Source organism: Rosa rugosa, chromosome 5 (assembly GCF_958449725.1).
Source record: "Rosa rugosa chromosome 5, drRosRugo1.1, whole genome shotgun sequence".
Taxonomy (NCBI): Eukaryota; Viridiplantae; Streptophyta; class Magnoliopsida; order Rosales; family Rosaceae; genus Rosa; species Rosa rugosa.
The window spans coordinates 33,478,533-33,497,514 of NC_084824.1; the positions used below are offsets into that span (position 1 = coordinate 33,478,533).

Here is an 18,982-nt window from a genome sequence, read left to right on the forward strand (position 1 = left end):
AGATCCCATTCGTTTGTCAAAGTTGGCAAAGGAGATATCGAGGTTGGGAGGAGTCCCATTTCAGGGAGGTACGGATCACATGTTGGCAGATCAATGGATCGAGAACATGAAGACCTACTTCGAGATGGTCGTCTGCGACGACATTGAGAAGAGGAAGATTGCCACATTTATGCTCCAAGGCGATGCACGGGTGTGGTGGAACGGCACACAGAGGGTGATGGATGTGTCCACCATGACCTGGGACGGTTTTGTGGAACTGTTCAGGAGGAAGTACTTTCCGCCTTCTGTGAGGGAGCAATTGGAAAGGGATTTTGTCTCGTTAGTCCAAGGGACTAAGAGTGTGAGGGAGTATGAGGCTGAGTTCTCAAGGTTGTACCGCTTTGTAAGGCAGATGGATGCTGAGAGCTTAGCTATGAAGTTTCAGTGGGGACTGAATGCTTCAATCCGGCGCGATGTCGCTGTTCTGGAATTGAAGACGGTGGAACTCATTTTCGCTAAGGCTATGGCCATTGAGCAGGAGAACCTGACTTTCCAGGAACAGGAATCGGCTGAGAGGGATTTTCAAAGAAAGGGAAAGGCAATTGCGGGGAGCAGTAAAGCATCTGGAAATCGAAGTGGATTCTGGAAGAGACAGAGGACTAATCAGCAGGCGCCAGCTAGGGCTGCAGCTGCACCTGCTAGGGTTGCACCTAATAGGCCGGTGGCGAACCCGAAGTGTTTCAATTGCAATGAGATGGGCCATGTTGCTCGAGCTTGCACGAAACCTAAGAACTTGGCATGCTTCACATGTGGCCAGATGGGGCACTTCTCAAGGGATTGTACCCAGCAGGGTAGGGGACAAGGGAATCAGCAGAGGCAACTGCCTCAGGGGCAGGCTAGAGTGTTTGCTATTGGTCAGCAGAATGCCGGAGTGGAAGGTACCTTATCCTTATTTGATTTCTTTGCTAGGGTGTTATTTGATACGGGAGCGTCCCACTCTTTCATATCTAGTTCTGTGGTTGATATGTTAGGTTTGACTCCTAGGCCTCTTGCTAGACCCTTGTGTGTTATTTCCCCACTTGGTGTTTCCCTTGAGCTTGATATGTTTTGTGATGCATGTCCAATTGTGATTGGTGGTAAGGAGTTTACCGCGACCTTGATTGTGTTAGCAGATCATAAGTATGATGTCATTTTGGGTATTGATTGGCTGAGGCCAAATCATGCTATGATTGATTGCTTTGAAATGGTAGTGTCATTTCATATACCTGGACAGCCAGTGTTTCGTTATCGGTGTCTTAGGTCAGATACTGCTATGAGGGCAGGATTCTTAGCTCACGTGGAGTCAGTGAGTTGTGCTGCGGTTATGACAGAGATTTCTGTGGTTTCCGAGTACAGTGATGTATTTCAGGATATACCAGGGTTACCTCCAAGGAGGGTAGTGGACTTTGCTATCGATGTGATACCAGGTACTGCACCTGTATCTATGGCACCATTTCGGATGGCACCAGCTGAACTTAGAGAGTTGAAGGAGCAAATTGATGGTTTACTTGAGCAGGGGTTCATTAGACCTAGTACTTCTCCTTGGGGTGCACCTGTGGTGTTTGCGAAGAAGAAGGATGGTTCACTAAGGTTGTGTGTGGATTATCGGCAGTTGAACAAGGTGACGATTAAGAATAGGTACCCTTTACCTAGGATTGATGACTTGTTTGACCAGCTTAAGAAAGCTACTGTATTCTCGAAGATTGATTTGAGATCTGGATATCACCAGTTGAGGGTGAAGGACGAGGATATTCCTAAGACTGCTTTTAGGACCAGGTATGGACACTTTGAGTTTGTTGTCATGCCTTTTGGTCTAACCAATGCACCTGCTGCATTTATGGACTTGATGAACCGTATGTTCAGTCCGTACTTGGATAAGTTCGTGGTAGTGTTCGTGGATGATATTTTGGTTTATTCCAAGACGTTGGAAGATCATGATAGGCATCTGCGGATTGTACTACAGATTTTGAGAGAAAAAGAGTTGTTTGCGAAATTCGAGAAGTGCGAATTTTGGCAAAGAGAAGTTAAGTTCCTTGGTCATGTAGTTTCGAAGGATGGAGTCTCTGTGGATCCTTCTAAGGTGGAAGCAGTGATGAACTGGGGCCAACCCACTACAGTTACTGAGGTACGTAGTTTTCTGGGTTTGGCAGGTTATTATCGGAGATTCATTGAAGGATTTGCTAGTATTGCTTCAGCTTTGACCAAGTTGACCAGGAAGGATGTTCAGTTTGTGTGGACTGAGAAATGTGAGCGAGCATTCAATGAGTTGAAGAGAAGATTGACCACAGCCCCAGTGTTGACTATTCCCACAAGCGGTGGTGGTTTAGTCATCTATAGTGATGCATCTCATCAGGGTTTGGGGTGTGTGTTGATGCAGCATGGCGGTGTTGTCGCTTATGGCTCTAGACAGTTGAAGGTGCATGAGCGTAATTATCCCACTCATGATTTGGAGTTGGCTGCAGTTGTGTTTGCCTTGAAAATTTGGAGGCATTACTTGTATGGAGAGAAGTTCGAACTCTTTTCGGATCATAAGAGTTTGAAGTATCTGTTCTCTCAGAAGGAGTTGAACATGAGACAGAGAAGGTGGATGGAGCTCATAAAGGACTATGATTTCACCTTGGAGTATCATCCAGGAAAGGCCAATGTGGTGGCGGATGCTTTGAGTAGGAAGCCCAGAGGTATTGTTGCTTCTGTTATGGTCCAGGAGTGGCTTATGTTGGAGACTGCATCTGAATTTGACCTTGTACAACCAAGAGTTGAGAATGGGAGTTTCCTTGGAAGTATCACGGTACAGCCTACCCTGATTTCCAGGATTATTCAGGGTCAAGCGCAGGATGTGTTCTCACGTGCAAGGCTGGCAGAGTTAGTTGCAGATTTGATTGATGATTGTCCTTCTGAGTGGGCAGTTGGATCCGATGGTGGTTTGAGGTTGAGATCGAGGTTGTGTGTTCCGGATTGTGATGAACTCAAGGGGGAGATCCTTCGGGAAGCACATCGATCTCGATACACTGTACACCCTGGAAATACTAAGATGTATCGGGATTTGCGAAGGCAATTCTGGTGGAATGGGATGAAGAAGGACGTGGCAGAGTATGTTTCCAAGTGTCTTACTTGCCAACGTGTGAAGGCTGAGCATCAGAGACCTGCAGGTATGTTGAAGCCATTACCTATTCCCGTGTGGAAATGGGAGCAGATCTCAATGGATTTTGTCACTGGACTGCCTAGGTCCAAACGGAATCACGATGCAGTGTGGGTGATCGTGGACCGTTTGACGAAGTCGGCGCACTTCCTACCTGTGTCAATGATGTATTCGGTTGACAAGTTATGCGAGCTTTACATCGAGGTGATCGTGAAACTTCATGGAGTGCCTGTGTCGATTGTTTCTGATCGTGATGCTCGGTTTACTTCAAAATTTTGGAGCGGTTTCCAAAAGGCCATGGGAACTGACTTAGATATGAGTACGGCATTTCACCCTCAGACTGATGGGCAGACTGAGCGAGTGAATCAGGTGTTGGAGGATATGTTGAGAGCCTGTGTGTTGGACTTCAAGGGAAGTTGGGAGGATCATCTGCCGTTGATTGAATTCTCCTACAACAACAGTTATCACTCCAGTATTGGTATGGCACCATATGAGGCCCTGTATGGTAGGCCATGTAGATCTCCGATCTGCTGGGCAGAAGCGGGAGATAAAGTGTTATTGGGTCCTGAGATTGTGCAGGAGACCACTGAAAAGATTTCAGTTATCAGGGACAGGATTCGAACAGCACAGAGTAGACAGAAGAGTTATGCAGATTTGAAAAAGAGACATGTTGAATTTAATGAGGGTGATCATGTGTTCTTGAAGGTCTCACCCATGAAGGGTGTGGTGAGATTTGGCAAGAAGGGGAAGTTATCACCAAGGTTTGTTGGACCTTTTGAAATTCTGGAAAGGGTAGGAGATTTGGCTTATAGGCTTGCCTTACCTCCTAGTATGTCTGGTGTGCATAATGTGTTCCATGTGTCTATGTTGAAGAAGTATGTCCAGGATGTGTCACATGTGATCGATTATGGCCCGATTGAGGTGCATGCGGATACGACCTTTGTTGTTGAACCTGTTCGTATTCTGGATAGGTCAACAAAGCAACTTCGAAGGAAGGAAGTTGACTTGGTCAAGGTATTGTGGAGTCACCATGACGAGGGTGATGCTTCTTGGGAGTTGGAGTCGGATATGAGAGCGAAGTACCCACAGTTGTTTGTTGATGAGCAAGCGTGAATTTCGGGACGAAATTCCTTTAAGGAGGGTAGAATGTGATGACCTGGATTTCTGTTATTTAATTTTGGTAATTAATAATGGGCCAGTTGTGCGAATAATTATTATTGTGCTTTATTCGTAGATCGTATGTGAAGTGGAATGGTTTTCGTACGTATAAATATTTGAATTTCACAGTTTAGGAGGTCGTGTGAAGTTTGACTTTTTATATGTTGGGATTCTCGGAAAACTTCCTTCACGAAAGTTGTAGAGCGCGTCGATACGAGTTCGTGGACATGCGGAATGTGGGAATCGGAGTTCGTATGAGGAAGTTATGGCTATCGGAAGAAGTTTCCGTTTTAGTATAAATATGGAAAATCTGAAATTTTATTTCATTTTTCCCTTTCCTTTTCCGGAAACCCTTCTCCTCTCTCTCTCTTCTCTCTCGGTCGACCCCTTCAGAAACGAAAATCTTCGACTGACCCGACCCGGACCCGGCCGACCCGACCCGACTTTTCCGGCGGACTGCGGCGGTCTCCGGCGACGAAACTTTCCAGACAGGTTCGCCTCCTTGCTCCGGTCGTCTCTGTGGTGGCCTCTATCGACGATTCTCCTCCACGGCGGCGCTGCAAGGCGGTGCAGTTCGTGGTTTTTCAACCCGACCGGAAAACGCAACTCCGACGTCGGCGGCGCTTCAACCTTGGCCTGGGGAGTTCGCAGCAGCCTCCTTGTGCGAGCTGTGGTGGTTGTTTGGAAGGATACACGTGAAAACTCGATCAACTCAGTTGGGATTACTGTTCACGGCTTGTGAGGTAGTTTTCGATCCCTTATGGTTGTTTTCTGACTTCGAGCTAGTTATGTGTTGGCACAAGCATGCTTAGATGAAGCTTTTTGATGTTGGGAGTTTTGTGAAATATTGAGTTTTGGTCGGCGGCGGTGCGCCTCCGTCTGTGGCGGCGTTCCGGCGGTGTTCCGTCCATGTATGAGACAGTTTCTGGTATTATATGTCTTCTACTCGTTGATACGAGCGTTTCGATATATAATATGCAAGTTTTGGAGTTCGAATGAAATTGTTATGATTTTTATCGTTTCATATCGATGAATTTATTCGATCCGTGAGGATTTGAGTATCCGATCGACTTGTGGTTTGGACACATCGATCATGGAAGTGTTCCGGTGACCTTGGGAGGTCTCGGATGTGGTTTTGCCTCGATTGGCGCCACTTTGGGGATTTTAGTCCAAAACAGGGGTTTCGGATTTAAATCAAATGTGAATCGTTACTAAGTGGATACCGTTGTGATTAGGTACTTGACGAAGTATTTGGACGGTTAATTGGCGGATTGACCGTTTTGTTCTTGGTTGAAGACGCAGCGGGAATTCAAGGTGAGTAAATCTCACAAGGATCTTTATGAACAGAAGTACCATTATTGTTTTGGCGTTAATTATTTAACTGCAAACTATAGTTGGTATTAGTAGGCATTCCTGAGCGAATGACTACGTATATATATATTTACGTGAAATATATATATTCATGTGGATGGTATTTGATGAATAATATGCATGATGATGCTTATATTATTGTTGAATATGATTTTTCATGGAAACAATATTGTGGAAAAAGATGTTTTCTATTGTTGAAATGTATTGATGTTTGATGTTACATTTTTGAGTCAAGCGTGACTCATTTAAATGTATTGGTCTTTGTACCAAGAGTTACAGATGGTGAGCAGGGATAAGGAAAGCCGAGATTAGATGTTAGTAACGTTTTAGGTCAGGTGTGACTTACTTAACGTTCGACTTTGAGACCGGACAGGGTCTGAAGGTCATAGGTCGCAGATGGTGACAGGTTGCAGATGGCGACCTTGATGTTTGATTTCACGATCAGACGGGGTCTGAAATCATATGTCACAGATGGTGACAGGTCGCAGATGGTGACCAAGGCAGGAAGTTGGTAATCACGTCCTTGGTAGGACGAGTGATTACGATTTCAATAGAGCTCTAGTCTGTCTGTCATGATAGCTTATGGGAGTAACGGTCGAGGTTGCTTGAGACTCATAGGTATGCAGCTTAAAGGAGAGTTCTGATGGCATTCTTCTTTAATTGTCTAGATGAGACGTGAATTGCTACTTGATGGTTAAGTTAGCAAATAGGGCATGGTCATAGTGGTGACTCATGTTGTCCTTTCTATGGAAAGGATATGGAATGTTAGAAGGAAATCATGGTGGCATGTTCCTTAAGTAGATTGACGTGAGTTGTTGATTGATGTTCATGAGTTACTCATACGAGCTTGAAGAAGCTTACCGGGTTTGTTGTTTGGCAACCCCGGTGCACCATTCTATGGTGTAGGGGCTAATCCTGCAGGTCAGGAAAATCGTGGCTGAAGCTGAAGGAGCTTGTTGGCAGCAGAACGGGTAGGAAGCAATTTTTGTTGGCTTTGCCAATATATGACTTCCGCTATGCAGTAAGCTCTGAGGAGCATTTACGTTTTATTTTGTGATGACAATTTGAATTCGTAAATTTTTGTAATATATAACTCTGTGGAGCGAGTGTATATTAACTTGGATGGTTCAGTGTATCAGTAAGTACTTGTTTTAAGGGAAAGATGTTCCAGGTATTTGTATTGATGACTGAACATTCACGCATGTATAATTATGGGATTATATATATCGATTTTTATTGTTGTTAAAAATCAGGGGCGTGACATCAACCCCAAGTACGCTCGACCTCAAGCTAAACTGGCCTGCAAACTGGGCATTTAAAACCGAAGGGCCTAGGGGAAAACATTTAAAATCCGTTAGAGTGAGTGGACGAAAAATAAGTACTTTCAAATGTATAAGTAAAACTTAATGCTTTCCCAAGTTATTCTCTAAAATCTCGCATGCAGTAACAATCTTGAAAACACTCTTAATCATCATCTTTACTGCAATCTAATCGCGTAGAAATAAAACATATTGAAATCTCTTAAAATCTCATCCTCAATCCTTATAAAAACATCCTTTTCAAGAGGCTTGCTTGATAACTCGAAAGGACTGCTGTCTAGTCATCTCATGCCATCTGGGAGGGACTGCCACCCAGATGACGCATCGGAAGGGACTGCCAACCGGAATAGGAGGCGGTGGTAGAAGGGACTGCCAACTAACCACAGGTAGTAGACGGGACTGCCGACTAACTACCTCATGTCATCTGGAAGGGACTGCCACCCAGATAACGCATCGGAATGGACTGCCAACCGGAATAGGAGGCGGTGGATAGAAGGGACTGCCAACTAACCATCTCATGCCATTTGGGAGGGACTGCCACCCAAATGACGCATCGGAAGGGACTGCCAACCGGAATATAGTCTGGAAGAGACTGCCAACCAGATTATTACCTAGAAGGGACTGCCAACTAGGTAATATGCGCATGCGCCGTAAATAGCCTCCTCAATAAACTGAATAGCCTCCTCAATAAACTGGAAACAGCCTCTTACAATTACCTGCTTTCGGAAATAAACTCGATAATACTTCAATAAATCATTAATAATCCACTGAAAGCATAACTCAAGATTTTCCCGCTAACTCATACCTCAATATCTCAATAAATCCTCGAAAGCATAAATCAAATACTCTGTAAATCAATAAATGCTTTCGGAAAGAAAACTCAATCTTACTTCAAGGCTGAAAAGCTCAAAACTCAATAAATCTCGATAATTCAACTATGCTCAAATATTTGCTAAATCCTTCGTACTCGTATATCATCGTATCAACTGATATTCGAAATCAATAATTCTCATAATATTTTCTTAATCAGTCACTTCCCGAAAATCATTTCTCAACTCAATAACTCCTGAATAACTATCTCAAAAATCTACTAAAAGCCCTCGGGAAGGAATTTCAATACTAATCTCGTAATTCATGAATAAATCCCGATAAATCAACGCTCAATAAACCATAAAACTCAATAATTCAAAACATAATTTAAATCTCAATTGGAAGGAAATAATAATACTGCATGCATAATTAATTTAAAAACAAATGTCCACTCACAGTACTATTTAGGCGACCATGCATACGAGTTCCTTCGTCGAGCAATAGCTCGGTACGTCGCCCTGTACACAATTATTTTTCGTGAATAACTATTCAACAATTAAATACGATTCTCAAAATTAAATCCTCATAATTACATCTCCACTTCTCCTCGGATGCAACCCAAATTATACCACTAATACCATTTCGTTAATTTAAAGGTTCCAAGGCAGAACCGAGAGATATCCGACGGCCGGATTCTCGTAATTCGATAATCGAAACCCTAAACTTCAAAAATTCATAATTAATTCCAAGCTTCTCCAAAATTCACCAAATTTCATATACAAGCTCTACAATATTTATAGGATTTAACTAGCTAAAAAAAAAAAAACAGAATATAAATCACTGTTCATACACCGCACTATTCATGCAGCTACACTGTTCATGCGGCGGCCAACTCCTCCTCCGGCCACCAAATTTCAACCACAGAATCATCTCAACATTCTAAGCACTTTTCATAACTGTGACCAAGTGAGAAAATACCTTGAAATGCTCCAATTTTGCCGCTGAACACAAACCCGGAAATCTCCAAACCCACAAATTTGGAAATCCTTCAAATTCACCTTCCAAACGTGGAAATTCCAACTAGAAGTCTTGAGGGGAGATGATCAGTGACTCGAGGCGCTCCTAATAGAGCCAATTTCACCGCCGAAGATAGCCGGAAATTGGGGAATTTCGCCGGGAAAGCAAACTGCTACAGTAGCAATGCTTGCATAAATTCGGGGCTTTCCGGCCAAATTGCCGATACCCACTGGTACCATCGTATAGAGGAGGAAGAGACGGTCCAAGGACAACTGGAATCGAGTCAATCGGACGCCGGACGGTGAAGAAATCGGAAAAAGAAGGAGAGAGGGCGACGCGGGGGAAGAGGGGGAGAAAATCGGGGAGAGAGAAAAATGACGAGTTACCCAGTAACTCGTCCTATTTATAGAAACTTACCATGAACAGTAACTTTACCATTTCGCTTATAACTTTTGCATACAAACTCCAATTTTGACGTACCACATATGCACGCGCTCGGTTTAACGTCCTCTACAACTTTCATGAAGGAAATTTTCTCAAATTTTGACCCGAACAAAAAGTCAACTTTTAGGGCCCCCTAAAAACATTGAAACGACAGTAAAAGTGAAAGTAAAAGTTGTTTACCGTCCAAATGACTAGTAAACCGGTGAATTCGGGTTCGGGACGTCACAATTATCCTTGATCCTCTCTTGATTTTTGACATTAACTCCATGATTTTCACATTATCTCCATGATTTCCCATGGCAAAAATCAGATTTAATCTCCCATAATATCTTCAAGCCATGTGGTCTCCTAATGCCTTCAGGTTTCCTAGCCTCATCAGGATTCCTGCGTTGACTGGGATTCTTAGTCGGACTAGGAAAACTCCATTTCTTCATTTCAGCTCATTTCTGCATCCCTTGTGCCTTGCCTTTGTCATCTCCAATGTCTCACATCCTTCAAGTGTCTTTAAGCTCATTTCCTTGTCATTTATTCCAATGTACCTAGAAAATAGAAACTAAATTAAAAATGATTAAGTAAAAGAAATAACTAAGAAAAATATGAGGAAATAATTATTAAAACGTCGCATAAAAATGCTCCTATCAAGATATTAGATTCTTAATTCCCTGGCTCTTCCCTACCCTTGATCAAAACAGGCTGGTGAGTTTATGCCGACCTGTTTCCCTCTTAGAAGTTAAAGATGCTTTATTTGCTATTGGTGGCCTCAAAGCCCCTGGTCATGATGGCTTTCCTGCTATTCTTTATCAAAACCACTGGCAAACTTGCTCTGATGACATTTTTAAGGCTGTCCAGGAGGCTTTCTGCGCTTGCAAAATTCCTGCTGGGCTTAATCATACCATCATATCTCTCATTCCTAAAGTTGATGGACCTCAACATATGGTCAATTTCAGACCCATTAGTCTTTGTACTACCATTTATAAAGTGATTTCTAAAATTATTGTGGCTAGGATCAGACCCTTGATGAAGACCCTCATTAGCCCTAATCAGGTGAGCTATGTTCCTGGCAGGCACATCTCTGACAATGTCATGATTGCTCAAGAGATGTTGTTTAAGTTCAAAAAGTCTTGTGGCCATAAAGGGTTCTTTGCTTGGAAGGTTGATTTGTCTAAAGCCTATGATAGACTAAGATGGGACTTTATTGAGCGTGTGCTTTGGGAAGTTCAATTTCCTGAACCTATTGTGAAATTAATCATGCACTGCATTACTTCCACCAGTTTCCAGATTTGCCTTAATGGTGAACTCACTAATTCTTTTAAAGCTCAGAGAGGGATTAGACAAGGAGATCCTCTTTCTCCTTACATCTTTGTCCTCTGTATGGAAAAACTATCTCATTTGATTCAGTCTGCTGTGGAGTTTGGCCAATGGAAACCTGTTAGAACTTCTCAATCTGGCCCTATGGTTTCTCATTTATTTTTTGCTAATGATTTAATGCTTTTTGCTGAGGCCACTACTAATCAAGCCACTACGCTCAAAAAATGTCTTGACCTCTTTTGCTCTCTCTTTGGACAAGCTGTTAGTTATCAGAAGTCTCTTATTTTTTGCTCTCGTAACACTACCAAGATGATTGCTGCTGATATTTCCAGGACTTGTGGCTCTCCCCTTACTGAGGATCTTGGAAAATATCTTGGTATGCCTCTCATTCACTCTCGAGTTAATATGCATACTTATGCTGGTGTTTTTGACAAGATCCAAAATAGACTCTCTAGCTGGAAGAGTAAGGTGCTTAGCATGGCTGGCAGACTTACTTTAGTTCAATCTGTTACTTCTTCTATCCCTATTTATGCCATGCAAACTGCAAAACTACCTGCTAGTCTTTGTGATAAAATTGATAAATTAAATAGAGACTTTATTTGGGGGGATACTGATGGCAAAAAGAAAGTCCACCTGGTCAACTGGGATATGGTCTGCCAACCCAAACAGTTGGGTGGTTTGGGAGTTAAATTGACTGCTGAGATGAACCAAGCAATGCTTTCTAAAGCAAGTTCGAGAATCTTCCAAAATGATAGTGGTTTATGGGCTTCGATTTACAAAGCTAAGTATCTATCTAAAAATCTTCTTACTGATATGAACTATAAGCCTCCTCCTGATTGTTCTAGCACTTGGAGAAGCATCTCTTATGGTGCTGAGTTGATGAGAAAATGCTTAAAATGGAGAGTTGGTGATGGGAGAAGAATTAAGTTTTGGACTGATCATTGGCTCATGCCCAATCCCCTTATCACTTTTGCTCTTCCTTTAGCTACTATCAATATTAATGCTGTTATCAGTGATTTCTGGGATGATGTTGGTTGGAATTTTGATCTCCTCCTTACTTTGGTGCCAAGTCACATTGTCAGCCAAATAGTCAATGTACCTATTGGTTTTGTGAACTGTGGCAGTGATTCTCTTATCTGGGGCACTACTTCCAATGGTAAATTTTCTGTCAAGTCTGCCTACAATTCTAAGTTTGATTTGAGTAGGCCTCATGTCTCCCGTTGGAACACTATATGGAAATTTAATGTTCCTCCAAAACTCAAATCTTTCTTATGGGTGGTTATGCATAAAAAACTTCTGACTAATGTCCAAAGAGCTAGAAGAGGCTTCACACTGGATCCTTCATGCCCTATATGCCATATGGAGGAGGAAACTATCTTGCACATGCTCAGAGATTGTCCTAGAGCATCTGCCATTTGGAGAGCCTTTCTCAAACCGGGTAACATTCTCAACTCTTTCTCTCTTGATTGGAATGGTTGGATTGCTGCTCAAATTCATTGTCAAACTGTCATTCAAAAGAATGTGAAATGGTGCAGTCTCTTTGTTTTCATTTGTTGGTTCATATGGAAATGGAGGAATAAGGCTGTTTTTTATCCCAGTTTTGCTATGCCTACCTGCCCTAGAAAAGTTATTTGGAACTAGACCTGTAAATGGACCGGATTTTGATCCGGACCCGCTCCAAATCCGTGACTATTGGACGGGTTTGGATCGAAAGTTTTGATCCGTTGATCCGTTAATGATCCGAATCCGTTAACCCGTTTATTTAACGGATCAAATACGGATCTAGGTCGATCCGATCCGTTAATGATCCGGCCTGTTTTTGTAATAATAAAATATTATTTTTATTAATATATTATTATTTTTAAAAAATATAAAATATGAAGAATTTCTAATACAAATTTTTTGCAGAAATCTAAGGGACAGTCTATCACCCAAGATTTCAAGAAGCATTAAGAATTTTGATGATATAATTCTACTTTTGGTGATACTTTTCATGTTGTTTTAATATTTTATTAATATCTTATGAGGTATCATGATATAAATTTAATATTACTATTTAAAATTTTAAAAATATTTGAAATTATAATGGGGCGGATTAGCGGATCGGGTATCCGTTAACCCGGCGGATACGGATTTGGATCGAGCTATCAACGATCCGCCGGGTTAACGGAGCGGGTTTGGATCGAATTTTTTTTTAAGTAAACGGATTTGGATTTAGGTCGATCCAATCCAAATCCGATCCATTTACAGGTCTATTTGGAACTATGCAGATGAGTGGACTAGTGTCAATCTCAGGAAAAATGTGGATTCTGTTTTCAGTAGTGTTTATCTTGCTTGGCAAAAACTTGCTGATAATTTCTATAAGTTAAATGTGGATGGGACTAGGAGCTCATCTTCTGGTAAGATTGGAGCTGGAGGTGTGATCAGGGATAAATTTGGCAACTGGATTTCTGGATTTCAAGTCAACTTAGGCATTGGTGATATCCTTGATGCTGAGGCCTGGGGTCTTTACTTTGGGCTTAAAATGGCTGCTAACTTGCAGATCCCTCAACTGGAGGTTGAGTCTGACTCTGCGGTCCTGGTTCAGCTGATCCAATGTGCTGAGCTTGACACTCAACCTCTTGGTTCTTTATTGATTGGTTGCTTGAACTACATGAAGAGCATGGGAATGACTCATATCTGCCACATCTTTAGGGAATGCAATATGACCGCAGATGCCTTAGCCAAAAACAGTATTAATCATGAGCTTGGTCTTATTGCTCTTGATAGCCCTCCCCTGCATGCCGCTCAGTTCTACCTTGATGACATAGCCTCTGTGTCTAGAGCTAGAATGAGTGCTTGTGTTAATTCTTAGTTGTTGGTCTTTTCTTTTTGGGTCTTTTAGGCCCTGCTTGTAACCAAAAAAAAAAAAAAATGTTCCATTAATAGGCAACCATTTTGCACGGTTTGGGGCGCACTTGAGTTGCAGCCGTTGGATTAGCGCACTTGAGTTGCAGCCGTTGGATTATTTTGTGCTTATATGCGGCGGTGTCACGTTAAAAGGCTACAGACCGCTGTGTTTCTAGTTTGCTTTTGAAGCTCTACTCCAGTTTGCTGCCTTGGCTTCCCGAGAACAAACATCGCCTTTGGCTCTGCTCCAATCAAGTAAGTGTTCCTGCTCGAATCTCTCCATTTCTGAGATACCCAAACACTGAATCGGCTCTTCTCTTACGCCTCTGCTTCTTTTATTGCTTAAGCTGCTTCTACTCTACGTAATTTAGTTTATCACTGTCGAGCGAGTTAGATTTATTGTAGGATTACCATCTGTTTGATAGAGAAAGGCTTTGCTTGGTTTATTGGAATTGAATGACAAAAGATGAAAAGAAACACTCATGGCGTCACTATGTTTCAAACATCATGTTTATTGTGATTGGCTGGAATTAGAAGCTAAGTAACAGACACTGTGTGGCAGTGGATTCAGGAGCACAGGAAGTGATTGCATATGAAGGAGAGGCCATTTTAGAACCATACGAGGGTATGGAATTTGAATCTGAAGATGCTGCAAAGATATTTTATGATGACTATGCCAGACGCCTTGGATTTGTCATGCGTGTCATGTCATGTCGTCGATCCGAAAGAGATGGTAGGATTCTTGCTCGTCGACTTGGCTGTAATAAGGAAGGTCACTGTGTTAGTATTCGAGGTAAATTTGGACCCGTCAGAAAACCGCGAGCCAGTACAAGGGAGGGTTGTAAGGCAATGATTCATGTCAAGTATGATAAATCTGGTAAATGGGTGATTACAAAATTTGTTAAGGAACATAACCATTCACTTGTGGTGTCTCCTCGTGAAGCACGTCAAGCAATGGTCAGTAGTTTTCTTATATTTAGTAATATTTGCCAGTTCCTATATATAATTGGACTTTCAATTCTGGGGATTATTAGTGTCTCACATGTTTCGACTTGATGTGTTACTTGACTGGTATCCCCCTTTTAGAAAGAATTCTTATGTTCATAGCCTGAATGTTCTTCCATATATGTATGTATGTATTTCATATACGCATATATGCAGGTACTCCATGTAGGAGCACAATGTGTGCTGTTTAAGAAGACTGATTATATTACACAGAGATATCTGCAAATTACTAAGAAATTTATCGTGGGAAGAAAAAAAATCTCTTTACATGTTTTCAGGGTGTTGAAAATGAAATATTTTTTTTCTCACGACCCTATTTTTAGCACACATGTGGTAATTACACTTTAGGACTAAGGACTGCTTTGGTATTACCTCTTAAGACATATGGTTTATTGATGGAAAAAATGCTACCCAATTAGATTTCAAAGTTTTACGTTATATGGGTGATATCTCTAGTATATCCTTGAATTCTGCTTTACTCTGTAACTTGTCCGGCATGGAAGCAAATATAGTGAAAGCTTCATAATTGCTGATTACTAGCCGTAGTGTTTGTTTGCCCATCTTCTACTTTCTATGTAAAGAACATGCTTTAATTTGGCCTCCTTATGTTTTATTTACTTATTTTTTACATGAGGACTTGGTCCTTTTTCAAGTTTATTATCCTCGTACAATGTAAACATTTATTTCATATAATTTTTACAATGAAGAGACTTATTGGGACTTAATGATTTAATAAACAAAAGGACGATAAATAGGGCTGTCCTCATTGACGAACTAGTGTTCAGTACTGCAAGATTGTAGACTGCTTACAAAATTTTGGGGAGTATTCGTACACGCCAGACCATTATCACAGTGGTGGAGATAGAGAATTGTGATCATGTCTGTGTGTACTGATTCAAAGATATTACACGTGCTGCAAACACTATACAAAGCAGGATACATTTTATTCATCCCCTCGGAAGCTGAGTGTTTCTTTTTGCGCATTAGTTTGGAAATTAATGGAATCGTATTCATATGAGCTTCGTGTCTAATACCTGTGAGTTCAGATATATTGTGGCTATGTGTGATATAAAGTTGAAAAGTATTTCTATATTTGCTTGCCATAAGTTCATACTTATTATTTCCTATGCTCTCAATTTTCCTTCTAACACTGGGCTTAGTTATCCTACTAACTGTATACATTCTGTGCATTATTTAAGAAACACATGAAATATTTGATGCAAATAGACTAATAGTGTGTAATCATGCACATTTTAATTCTTTGAAGTGATGATGCCAGATAAACATTAGATTTCTCTTATTGAAATATTGTAGAATCCTATTGTATGAGTGCTTTGTTTCTCAAGCATCAAGTATGACGCACTTCTTTATTTTGTGTTTGTGTTCTCTTCTGCAGGATGAGAAGGATAAGAAAATTCAAGAATTATCTGCAGAGCTTCGGAATAAGAAACGCTTGTGTACAACATATCAAGAACAGCTAACAGCATTTATGAAAATTGTTGAAGAGTATAATGACCAGCTATCCTTGAAAGTGAAAAACGTAGTTAACAATCTTAAAGAATTCGAGTCCATAGATGTGGAGCTTACGCAGCGAGGATAGCCTCCTCTAACAGAGTGAGTACCTTATTGTTTAAAGTACTTGGTTTCTATTAAAATTGGGGTTATGTGTTATTGGTTTGGTAGGCATGCGTGAGCAATACATGACTACACCTTTGGTGGTTGTGCATTTTTTTTCTTTTAAATCTTGGAAGTGAGATTCATTGAAACAAAAACAATACTTCATTCTCTTTCTCTTCGCTTTTACTGATGTGAGATTTGATAAAAATTCTACTGGAGTCAACAATAGTTCAATATCTTTTAAAGTTGCATTCAGGCAGAATGGACCTCAATGAATATATAGCACTACTGCACAAGAACCAAAAAAATTGGATGATGTCTTTATGCCTTTTTTTTCACCCCCTTCATCTCTGTGCAGCAACAAGAAAAAAGAGAGACAAAAATCCACGATGGGTTGTATTTCATAGGTATGCAACCAGTGATGGAGCTACTGTATATGGTCCTCCATGTTCATGAGCTATGACGGTGTTTCGTTGGTGTGGCTTGGAGCAACCAGAAAGCATTGGCAGGGTCCTTGGGCACATTTGCAACGGTAAAAGATGATAATATCCAAGTCATTAGGGATGCCTAGTTGTTGTCAAATAGGGCATGAGTATCCAAAAGATTCTAGACAGAGCAGATTGTATCCATTTACCCATAGCAGAAATTTGCTTTCACGCACGTCAGTTAATAGCAGTTGGGATAGTTTTGATTCTCGTGTGGTATTCGTATTACAATTGTTCTTTTTTTGTACCCTTCAGGCTTCAACTATCTATGTATATAGAGCACATAAAAGACTTGGGAGATTATGTGCCTTAAGGCGTCATTAGCATGCTAATTTACCAGACTTTTTCTCAGCTATATCAGTCTTTCGGTGTTGGCCGGAAATGAATCTCAGAATTCTAAATAGCTTGTCACATACAAGATTCAACAAGTATTCAATTTACTCTCTTTTCTGGGGTGGATGACTGGATGACCATTCCAAAGACCGTATCTTACAGCTTTTTGGATTCTCAATTGGCTCTACCCCTGTTCGTTACCTTGGTATTCCTCTCATCACCTTGAAGCTTGGAATTCAAGATTGCTTTCCTTTGATTGATAAAGCCGAAGCTCGTATAACAAGTTGGGAAACAAGATAACAATTGATTAAATTAGCGTTGGTTGGTAAGCATTCAGGTTTTTTGACCTCTCATTTAGGTCTTCTAAAGAAGGTTATGATGGAAAGTGAAAGGAGACTTCGCTATTGCTTTGTTTTTGCTTGGGTAGAGCCGTTGCTAAAGTAGCTTGGGAGGATTCAGAAGTAGTTTCAAGAAGCTTGCATTGTTGGATTGGAACAAAGCGTTAATGATTGGGTTAATTCCTGTTTACCCAGAAATCATAGGTATTGTGTCCACTTGCACCAACAAGTTTGTATTGTGCCCATTTACACAAATTTTAGGGGAAAAGACCTATGAGGGTAGTCTTTTCTAAACTAGTGCCTAATATGTTTTATGCTGACTTTTGGGTTTAACCTTTACTTTTTCTTAGAAAAACCTGTTCACACTTTTGAGAAAAACAAAACTAGCCTTCAACATGCCTAAGTTTTTCACCTAACGGTTACTTTAACAGGCGGAATCACTGCTGCTTGTTTCTATCTTAAGCTGAGTCCATTTTTCCTAAGAAATAGAAAGTCAGCCTAAAAATAGTACAGGAAATAAGGCAGAAACAGATTAACTAATAAAACATCGAACTAAAATTTTAAAACGTAATGATAAGGTGGATGAGCAATCTGAAATTATTTATTCAAACATAATTTATAGACTAAAATTCAGAGCCTCATTCTCAGGAAAACAGCTAAGAAGCTGATTTAGCTGTCCATAAGAATGATTACAGATACTTACTTGTAATGATAGCATACTACTTCACACTAGACAGGAAGGGAGGAGCACACTGCTCTTATAGCATTCTTGAGAGAAGACTCTTCTGCTCAAGTTTCTTATCTAGAATGAAAGTTTTTCTGATGGTTGGAATTTTTGATGTAGGAATTATTCGATGCCTTACAAATGAAACTTAAGGCTCCTTATATAGGGAGCGGAACTCAAACTAGACTTCAAAACATAAAAATGTACAGAACAACTCCGTGATTTTCTGCTTTCGTGAGTGCTCCTGGTGATGGAGGTCGGACAGGGAAAAACAGATTCATTTAGGTGAAATGTTTTTCACCTTTCCTTTTGAAAAGCAAAAGCAGCCTTTTGGAAAAATCCAAAGTCGCTTTTCGGTGCTTTCTACACCTACTGCTTCACATGTTTTCGTCTGTTTCTGAGTTGTGGCCAAGGACAAGAGAGTTGTTATCCATCCGGGCCATCCCAAGTAGTAGTCGCATTATCTTCGACATCTGTATCTACATACATCTTGTAGTGGTTGTGATTTTCAAGCTTTTCAATCCACTGTAAGCATGCCAGTGTCGAATCTATTTCCTTTCTTGTGAGAGATAGGAAAAGATCGTTGCTCACTACGTCAGGATGATCGTAAGCAGTGATTATTGTTTTTTCTCCTGCTGCCAGGAATGTATTTCTTGTGTCTTCTGAGATGGTCTTTTTGATATATTCTAGAGCCATGGCTTTCATCCATGGGATTCTTGAATTTGGCTGGCCATTGTATCCAACACAGGCGGGCTGAAGATATCTTCTCTGAATAATTCTCATATAATGATAAGGAGAAATGTATTCAACTTCACCGTTTGCTTTCTGAATCCATTCTGGCGGAGTGGATCTGAACTTCAGTCTAAGCATGCAGTCATTTTTTCTGACATTTTTGACGGTGTTGACTATGATAGGGGGCATGCCGTTGAGATCATCATTTGTTTTGGTCCATAGATTATGGACAAAACCATTTTCAACAAGCCAAAGCTTGTGTTCTTGAGGATGTT

The 18,982-nt window shown here is 40.9% G+C and overlaps 1 protein-coding gene across 1 annotated transcript; it reads left to right on the top strand.

The window, feature by feature from the left end:
- The first annotated feature begins 13,569 nt into the window (after positions 1–13,569).
- LOC133712872 (protein FAR1-RELATED SEQUENCE 5) lies at positions 13,570–16,092 on the top strand. The gene is made up of 3 exons (XM_062138988.1): positions 13,570–13,728; positions 14,036–14,430; positions 15,875–16,092. Coding segments are annotated over exons 1-3 (600 nt in total). The 5' UTR covers positions 13,570–13,727; the 3' UTR covers positions 16,079–16,092.
- Positions 16,093–18,982: the final 2,890 nt, after the last annotated feature.

Coding starts and splice junctions, on each gene's coding strand:
- LOC133712872 (XM_062138988.1), top strand. Junction 14,431..15,874: donor GTGAAGCACGTCAAGCAATG/GTCAGTAGTTTT, acceptor TCTCTTCTGCAG/GATGAGAAGGATAAGAAAAT.